The sequence below is a fragment of the Neovison vison genome, chromosome 2 (genome assembly GCF_020171115.1).
Source record: "Neovison vison isolate M4711 chromosome 2, ASM_NN_V1, whole genome shotgun sequence".
Taxonomy (NCBI): Eukaryota; Metazoa; Chordata; class Mammalia; order Carnivora; family Mustelidae; genus Neogale; species Neogale vison.
In genome coordinates, this window is record NC_058092.1 from 40,890,983 (window position 1) to 40,901,423 (window position 10,441).

The following is a 10,441-nucleotide window of genomic DNA, read 5'->3' on the forward strand; positions in this document are numbered from 1 at the left end:
ACATTTTCTCTAGTTTGCTTTGTTGTAAAAATACAACATATAAAACATATAACACATAAAATACATGTTAATTGACAGCTTATGCTATTAGTAAGGCTTCCAGTCAACAATAAGCCATTATTGGTTAAATTAGGGGGGAGTCAAAATTATATATTGCATTTTCAAATATGTGGCAGATTGGTGCCCCTAACCCCTGCATTGTTCAAGGGTCAACTATACATGCAAACTTACAATTCTACTCTATTTGTACCCTAACAGCTAATATTCATAATATTCCTTCAAAAAATATTAACTGAGAACCTCTTATAGATACTGCAGAAAAAGATGGTTAAGACCCAGGCAGTTGTTCACTCAAAGAGCTGACATTAGGGAGAAGAAATATGTAAAGTGATTACTGACAATCTGGCATATGACTCAAAAGAAGAGGGGCACCTGGGTGGTATACTCAGTTAAGTGTCTGACTCTATATTTTGGTTCGGGTCATTAGCTCACGGTCCTGGGATTCAGCCCTGCATCAGGCTCTGTGTTCAGCACAGAGTCTGCTTGAGATTCTCTCTTCCTCTCCCTCACCCTCTGCCCTTCTGGCTCATGTGCAATCTCTCTAAAATAAATAAATAAATATTTTTAAATTTTTTAAAAAGACTCAAGGAAGAGTAATATACCAAAGATACATAAGACAAAATTATTAACCCTAAAACTGGGCACATGGTACTAATGTTATCAGCAAAAGGCAGCTGATAGATTTTGAGAGATAATTAGAAGTTTTTCTAGAGGCTGCAAAAAATAAGGGTATAAAGGCACAGAGCCCAGGGGGACCTGGCTGGCTTAGCTGGTCCAGAGTTTAAGCCCTACTGTCTCAGGGTCATGAGTTTAAGCCCCACACCAGGCATACGACATATAATAAAATACTCAATTTTCCTAAGTCATAAAAATGGAACAGTACTTAAGACCACAAAATCAGGGGCGCCTGTGTGGCTCAGTGGGTTAAAGCCTCTGCCTTCAGCTCAGGTCATGATCCCAGGGTCCAGGGATCGAGCCCCGCATCCGGCTCTCTGCTTAGCAGGGAGCCTGCTCCTTCCTCTCTCTCTCTCTGCCTGCCTCTCTGCCTACTTGTGATCTCTGTCTGTCAAATAAATAAACAAAATTAAAAAAAAAAAAAAAAAAGATTTTCTATAAATAAATAAATAAATTTTAAAACCCCACAAAATCAAAAAAAATCACAGGAATGGATGTAACGTCTAAAGTCATCTAGATCAGTCATTCCCAAATGCAGATTTTGGATCAGCAGCAGCCTAACCTGGGAATCTGACAGAAATGAAAATTTTCAGGCCCCACCTAGAATCCACCCTATCAGAAACCTGGGGTGGGGCCCAGCAACCTACAGTTTAGCAAGCCTTTCACATTATTCTTATACAAATTCAAGTTTGAGAACTAGTAATTTAGATGAGGGTTTTTCAGCACTTGGACATTTTATTTTTTTATATAAATTTTTTTAAGAATTTATTTATTTATTTGACAGAGAGAGATCACAAGTAGACAGAAAGGTAGGCAGAGAGTGAGAGAGAGGGAAGCAGTCTCCCTGCTGAGCAGAGAGCCCGATGCGGGACTCGATCCCAGGACCCTGAGATCATGACCTGAGCCGAAGGCAGCGGCTTAACCCACTGAGCCACCCAGGTGCCCCAGCACTTGGACATTTTAAAGTGGATAATTCTTCATTTTGAAGGTATGTCTTGTGCAGAATGTTTAGCAGCATTCCTGGCATCTACTCACTAACTACCAGCAGCATCCCCCAGCTGCAAAAGCCAAAAATGTCTCTAGACATTGCTTAATGTCCCCTGGGAACAGAAATCACCCACGGTTGAACACCACTTATCTAGATCAAGGATCACAAGCTTTACTTTAAGGGGGCAAGGTAAAAGGCCATGCAATCAACTAACTACTCAACTTTTGCTACTGAGGTCAAAAGTGGCTAGAGACAATATGTAACAAATATGCATGACTGTCTTCCAGTAAGACTTTACTGATGAAAACTGGTGGTAGTTTGGCCCTCAAGATGTAGTTTGCCGATCCCTGATCCAGACAAATTACCTAAATTATAACTGAATGTCCTCAAACCTCCCTGGTGCCAAGTGATTATCCAGACTCTATATGAATACCTGATCTAGTCCAGTCCTGTTTTCAGGTACATATAACTTTAGACAAATCTCTATTTCATAGACTGAGTGACTCAGAGCCAGAAAGGATAAATGACTTGCTCAGAGAACCAGAACCATTAAAAAAAAAAAAAAAAGCAAAAAATTAGAGCTCTAGTCTGCCTAAGTGCAATGTTCTAACAACTGCTTCCTACAGAGGTGTATAACCATATAATGTTACTCATGAAGCATTCAATGTTTTAGCACTTTGCAATTACTAAAACCTGGAAAGAGAAGTTACTTGTTGTGGGGGGGAGGGGTCTTGAAATAACTTTATATTAAAGGCCCAGACAGTAAATATTTTAAGCCTGTGCACCATGAAGTTTCTGTCTCAATTACTCATTTCTGTCACCACAACAAGAAAGCAGTCACAGACAACAGGTAAATGAATACCTATCATTGTATTCCAATAAATCTTTATGGATAAAAACAGGTAGCCAGCTTAGGCTATATTTTCCTGATTCCTCATCTACAGAGTCCATAAACCGAGTCTGGCAAACAAGAGGCATCAATCGAACCATGCTCAATAAATCTAAACACTCTTCATTCCGTGACTTCTGACCACCTGTAAACTTAGAAGCATGGCACTACACTGGAATGAATGCTAGTCTAGGAACAATCAAGGTGCCAGGCCCTCCCTCCCTCCCTTCTGGCATGTCTAGCTATATGCCAGGTATTGTTTTTAGTATGTAGATTTTCATACTGTATGTAAATTTTATCATTTGGAGAAATTTCTGAATGGTGAGTCTTTTTTTCCTCTAGAAATCCAAGCCATTTGACACATTAAGCTAGAAAATAAACACTCTTACGTGTACCTGGATAAAATCTTTATTTCAAACCAACGCATGAACTTGGACAAGTCACTTCCTTTTTCTGGCCTCAATTTCCACAAAAGGAAAAAATACAGAGAACAAGTATATACCTTAAAATTATCAAAAATGAAAATAACTAAAACTTATTGAACTCTTTCTATGCCAGACACCTGTTCTAATAACTTTACATACATTAAGTCATTCTTCAAGGGAAACTGAGGCAGGGGTGTGAAATGAGTAGTCAAAAATCACAAGATGTACAAGTGGCATACTATGATTTAAATCCAAGCAATCTGACCTCAAAGTCCATGCTCTTAACCACTAAATAACTACTAAACTTTATTCTACATGCCAAATCTCATTATTCCAATTACCAACAATCCAAACACAAACAAAAAATACCCATCCCTCTAATGAATAAAGAAGATAGCGGAGAAAGGAAAGAAAGGACAGTAACAAGACTATTTTCAATCTCTTGCCAAGGTAACCTCCCAGGATATAAATATGATGTTCCATGAATACTTAGTTTGGTCCCCAAACCACAACATCACAAAAGATACCTATCCATGCAGATCAATACCATTTCTACTTGCACAGTTTGTCAAACTAAAAAAGAAAGAAGATTCACAGCTTCATTTAGAAGGAAGAAATGTCATGAAGGGGCAGAAACTAATTTCAAGTGACTTACTGGAGTGTCATGGAAGAGTCCGTGCCTCCAAGAGAAGTTGATAGATAGGCAAAAGAAAACTTAAAAGATAGTCCAATATATGAAAACACATAAGGCAATTTAAGCAGCAAAAGTATTACTAGCTTGAAAAACCAGGAGAGGAAAACAAAGGCACAACAGTGTCATCCAGGAAACGTAACTGAAAGTAACACCAAAATCAAAGTCCAATTAGAGAAGAAATAGACTCAATCTATAACCACTAGAACTAGGTTCAGAAAAAAATATTTTTTTAGCAAGGCAGACAAAGTTTTGTTGCTTAAAAAATATATATTACTACCAGTAAAAGTTGTTCCTTTTTTTCCTTGACTTGAGTAAAGCTATGATCTGTATCTCTACATTATACACTAACAGAGAAATATAAATAAGAAAAATATGTGAGACTAACCTAAACAGCTATAGCACCCTTTTTGTATGCCAAAAAAATGTACGTTAGAGGAAAAAGAAATTAGCATTACAGTAATTAAAAGGTTAAGGAGGAAAGCAGAATACTCGTTTTTTTGCTCATATGGGTCCAAAATAATAAGTATTACTGAAATTATTCGATAGCAACTGCAATTCCATTTGGATAGTTATTTTCACATCTATAAGCAAACCAAATATATCTCAAAAGGTTGCTCTACGCTTCAACCTTAAAAAAAAAAAAAAGGCAAAGAATTCTATAACTACATATAAAGAACAAGATTTAGAACTTTCACCTGAATGCATCTCTTTGTTATAAAAAGACATTAAGGAAGAAAAAGGAGGGGAAAAAAAAAACAGTCCTGATTCATCGATGCCCGCCTCTTTTTTTAAACCCAGGAAATTCCTTTACACCCCCTCCTGGCTCTGGCTGGCCAGAACTGTAGGTGTACTACTCTATTCATTCCTTTACCAGTAATATACTATGCTAACACTATTTACATTTAAAACTGATTCTGGGGACACCTGGGTGGCTCAGTCAATGAAGTACCTGCCTTCGACTCAGTTCATATCCCAGGGTCCTGAAATGGAGCCGCAACAGGCTCCTTGCTCAGTAGGGAGCCTGCTTCTCCAACTGTGCCTACCACTCCCCATGGTTGTGCTCTGACAAATACGTATAAAATCTGAAAAAAACAAAGCAAACAAAAAAAAACCCTGATTTTTCTTAGACTACTACAATTATAAACTCATTGCCCACAGGTGAATTTACAAATAATTCATTAAACATGATGCTGTCATTGTCTCTGAACTTTTGGTGGTAAGCCACTATGGCTGGCAGTTCCTCAAAAAAATTAAAAATAGAAATACCATATGATTCAGTAATTCATACAGATATATACCTAAAAGAATTAAAAGCAGGGATTCACACAATTACCTGTACACCCACATTCATAACAGCATTAATGATTCACAATATTCAAAACATGAAAGTGTCTAGTGACAGATGAATGGATAAACAAAATGTGGTTCAGCAGTCCCCCATTATCTACAAGTTATGTCCCAAGGCCCCCAATAGATGCATGAAACCAAGGATAGTACTGAACCCTACGTATGTTATGTTTTTTCCTATACATACCTATGATAAAGTTTAACTTATAAACCCAGCACAGCAGGAGATTAATAACTATAACGAAACAGAATTTTAACAATACTGTATATTGTAATAGAAGTTATATGAATATAGTCTCTCTCTCTCAAAATCTCCTATTGTATGTACTGTACTCACCCTTCTTTGATGATGTGAGATGATAAAATGCCTACATGTTGAGATAAAGTGAGGAGAATGACCTAAACATTATGACACAGCATTAGGCTACTACCGACCTTCTCATTATACATCAGGAAGATCATCTACCTTTGGACCACAGTTGTCCAAGGGTAACTGAAACCATGAAAAGCAAAACCACAGATAATGGGGGACTACTGTACACACATACTGTATCAACAGCGTAATAGTATTCAGTCCTTTAGAAAAGATGGGGCGCTTTCAGGGTGGTATGACCTTAGACAGTGCTCATTCTTTTAAAAAGGAGGGGTATTCTGACACATACTACAACAAGGATGAACCTTGGAGAAATCATGCTAAGTAAAATTTGCCAGTCACAAAAGGATAAATACTGTGTGATTGCCCTTATATAAGATACCTAGAATATTCACATTCATAGACAGAATATAGAATGGTAGTTGCCAGGGGCTAGGGAACAGGACAAAATGGGAAGCTATTCTTTAATGGTTAAAGTTACAGTTTTGCAAGGTATAAAAAGTTCTGGAGATAGTGGTGATGGCTGCACAACAATGTGAATGTACTTAATGTGGAAACTTAAAAATGGCATATACAGTTAAGATGGCAAATTTTATGTTATATGTATTTCACCACAATTTTTAAAAAATTTTAATTGAGGGGTGCCTGGGTGGCTCAGTCAGTTTAAGCCCTTCCTCTCAAGTCATGATCCTGGAATCCTGGGATCCAGTTTGTGCTAGATCAATAGGGGATTTGTTTCTCCCCCCTCCTCTGCCCCTCCCCACGCTTGTGCTCACACTCTCTCGCTCTCTCTCCCCCTGTCAAATAATAAAATCTTTTAAAAAAATTTTTAATTGAAAGCTGTTCTTATTTGGGGGGGATGGGGATCTTTTAGAGGACAATTTGTAATACATTTGCTTTGTAATAAGTTGACTGATCTACAAAATCCCAAACCTATCTCATTAAGTCTGAGGTATAATCTTCCATCCACTACTTGTCCAATTTTAAGAAACCAGGTAATTCATTTTTTAAATTAGGATTGTTAACTACTCCACTGATTGGTTTCAACAGAAGTCCTTTTTCCATTGAGTTGAAATAGTTAATATACAATTATCTTTCTCAAAAGTTTCTCCAGGGCACCTGGGTGGCTCAGTGGATTGAGCATGGGACTCGATTTCAGCTCAGGTCATGATAACAGGGTAGTGAGATCGAGCCCCAGCTCCAGTCCACTCTGTGCTCAGTGGGCAGTCAGCTTCTCTCCTCTCCCTCACCCTTTGACCCTCCCCTCTCGCCACATGAGCATGCAAGAGCACGTGCCCACAATCTCTCTCAAATAAATAAATCTTAAAAAAAGATAGTTTTTCCATACTTAGGTGCTGTATTTCTAAGAACTTATTACCTAGCAATCAGCTAAATCTACAACTTATTTAAAATGTGATATTCAAAAATCGTTTCCCTTTCTCAAAAAAGGAGAGGTGGGCAAATCAAGAAGTGGACACTGAACTATAGAGAAGGGACTGATGATTGCCAGAGGGGAGGTAGAGGAGGGAGATGGGTTAAATGAGTAATGGGGATTAAGGAGTGCACTTGTGATGAGTACTGGGCATTGCAGGTTAGTGCTGAATCACTCTATTGTACACCTGAAACTAATATGACACTGTATATTAACTAACTGGAATTTAAACAAAAACTTTTTTTTTTAAACCATGTTCCTTTCTACAAAGGCAGTACTGAGGTCTCAAAATCATTATTAATTTCACACTCATGTGTTCAATTTTGGGAAGAAACTGATTTGCACAGATACAGGCAAAACCCATCAATCAAGTACCTACATTACAAGACTTGAACTGTAATGTTTAAAATAACCTAGTTGCTGATAACTGGATAAATGCGATTTTTTTTTTAGATTTTATTTATTTATTTGACAGACAGAGAGAGAAAGAGAGATCACAAGTAGGCAGAGAGGCAGGAAGAGGGGGAGGGGGAAGCAGGCTCCCTGAGGAGCAGAGAGCCCAATGTGGGGCTCCATCCCAGGACCCTGAGATCATGTCCTGAGCCGAAGGCAGAGATTTAACCCATTAAGCCATTAAGGCAGAGGTTTAACCCATTAACCCATTAAGCCACCCAGGTGCCGCTAAATGCTAATTTTTAAAAGCTACTCGTAGAAAAAGCTTACAGAATATTAAAAAATAGACAGAATAATTGACTTTTGGGGCGCCTAGGTGGCTCAGTCGTTAAGCATCTGCTTTCAGCCCAGGTCATGATCCTGGGTCCCAGGATCAAGCCCCACATCAGGATCCCTGCTCAGCAGGAAGCCTGCTTCTCTCTCTCCCACTCCCCCTGCTTGTATTCCCGCTCTCCCTATGTCTCTGTCAAATAAATATATACAATCTTTAAAAAAAAAAAAAAAGAAAGAAAGAAAGAAGAAGAATTGATTTTAAAAGTAAGTCCACAAGAGCAAAACGATCTGGAATCATTTGTGAGAGGTATACAAGTTTCCTAAAAACACAAAGGCTAATGGACTTAATATGTGTGTACTTTTTATTCTGTACCTGTATTATTCTCTATGTGTATTCTTTTTACTCATAAATATTTTATTTATGTGTACATTTCATTCTACCAATAATGTTCTTACCTACTTGACAATATGAAATAAACTTTCACCATCTGGCAAACAATGACCTGAACTGTAGTTTACAGAATGGGAAAAAGCTATGGCATTTTCCGGCGCCTGGGTGGCTCAGTGGGTTAAAGCCTCTGCCTTCGGCTCAGGTCATGATCCCAGAGTCCTGGGATCGAGCCCCACAGAATACCATAGCTTTTTCCCATTCTGTAAACAACTGCTCAGGTCAGTGCCATCAGTTTGAAGAGAAAAACAGCAGAATGTAGTAATATAATCAAGATAAAATCCCAAATACTTGTTGGAAAATCTTACTTTGTCTCTGAGTACAAGAATCCTAAATTTCCTGTCCTTGGCGAATATAAAGTTCACAGTAAGCACACTAATTGTTACAAATAAGAAAACAAGCAGCTGGTGCACCTGGGTGGCTCAGTGGGTTAAGCCTCTGCCTTAGGCTCGGTCTTGATCTCAGGGTCCTGGGAGGGAGCCTCACATTCAGCTCTCTGCTCAGCAGGGAGCCTGCTTTCCATGCCCCCCCAATCTGCCTGTCTACTTGTGATCTCTGTCTCTCTGTCAAATAAATAAATAAATAATTTTTAAAAAGAGAGAGAGAAAGAAAACAAACAGCTACAAGTTGTTAAAGGAAGTAAAAAAAAAAATAGGGGAAATCAAAACAAAGTTATAATTACCTTAAAACTTAGTGAGGTAAACTATGATTACTGTTGTCCAAAGCCATTTCTATAAAGCAGCTTTGTAACAGGACAAAATACTCCTAAAAAGAGTTTTTCATACAACCACATTCCACTTAGATAAAAGACTTGTGAATGAAAAAAACAAAGAGAATAAAAGACTCACGCAAAAAAAACAAATAAATAAATGAAGTTTTAAGATCTCAGGCCAGTCGTAACCCTACAAAACACCAAAATCTTGTGGTCAACTTTTATTTTCAGAACAATTCTTTCTGTCTGAGCTTGGAAGTTATGGTATAATCAAATACAGATCTATCCATATTCCCAATAAATCAGATACTCCTACTGGGTAAGATAAAGAGCAAACTCTGGAAATGACCATCATAATATTAAGTTACGAAATAAGGAAAATCAGAGAAAGAGGGAAATGAGAAGCCAATCAAAATCTCTGTAAAAAAAAACTATCACCTACTATGCTAGTGTTAGACCATGTACAGTGATGACAGTGTTAGAAAATTCTGCCTATACATAACAGTAGCTTCTAAGTTAATGCTAAAATGAATGGTTAAAAATATCTCACAACAATACTTTCTTCATCAAACTTCAAAAGGCAAAGATGGAGTGCACAGGGCATTAGTTCTACTACCAAGTCTTTCATGACGAGGTACAACTCTATTTTCAAAGGGCCTCCTTAAGATACTCATATATTAGTGTAACTACAGTTGGGCTAAGTGAAGGAATAACCTTTGCTTATCCTTTAAATTATTCCTGGAGTTAGAACACAAACCAAGCAATTCAAATCTGTAGGAGAAGGGAATCCACAAATGTGTAAATTTATTAAGGTTAAGAATTCACCGAGGATACTTTTGTATATACAGCCTGACACATCCTTATTATATTCATACCCTCCAAAGATTCCAATAAGGCAAAGTCTCGAATGTTTATCTCTCCTTGAAAAAGACCATACCCTCACCACTACCTTCACCACCTCCTCCTCCTTACTCACCCCTTAATACACCACACCCACAACCCACACTCTCCACACCCACACTCCATACAGCACACTCTCCTCAAAGAACAACCCGAAACTCCTGACCCAAAAAACCCATACTTAAAAGCCCCACTTAATATCCCCAAATTCTACCCATTCTCCACAGAATACAGAACACACTACACAGTCCACACACATACACTAAACCAAGAATTATAACACCCCCTCACCCTGCAAATCCATACGTAACAAATTCTGCATACACCCAACCCAGCACATGAATTGCACGTTCCCGCATGGCTCAACACACACACACACACACACACACGTCACGTACCATATAAAAAGCACACACACACACACACACACACACACACACACACACACAGGCGTGCGCGCGCGCGCGTACTCGCGCGCCACGTACCGTATAAAAGCCCAAACCACACACCACCGCAATGCTCTAACAAACCCTGAGAAGAGGCAACCCTTCTGGCACCGGGAACCCACGAGGTTGGAGGTGGAAGAGGAAGAGGGCCATATATTTCACCTGAAAATCCGCCAGGATCATCTCCCGGTCCATGTTGGACGCCATGGCGGCCACCGAGTTCCGCGGCTCCGGGAGCGAAGCGCGCACCTGGGAAGGAAACGGCGCCTCCTGCGGCCGTCGCCGCCGCCGCCGCCGCCGCCGGGCGCCGAGGGGCTGGCGGGCGA

At 39.1% G+C, this 10,441-nt stretch overlaps 1 protein-coding gene across 1 annotated transcript in view; it reads right to left on the bottom strand.

Annotated features, from left to right (window-relative positions):
* The window catches only part of FAF1 (Fas associated factor 1), a 475,350-nt gene extending 464,909 nt beyond the window's left edge, over positions 1 to 10,441 (bottom strand). The window contains exon 1 of the mRNA XM_044238202.1: positions 10,278 to 10,441. Coding sequence (XP_044094137.1) covers positions 10,278 to 10,322 — 45 coding nt within the window. The 5' untranslated portion in view covers positions 10,323 to 10,441. The remainder of the gene's footprint in view (positions 1 to 10,277) is intronic.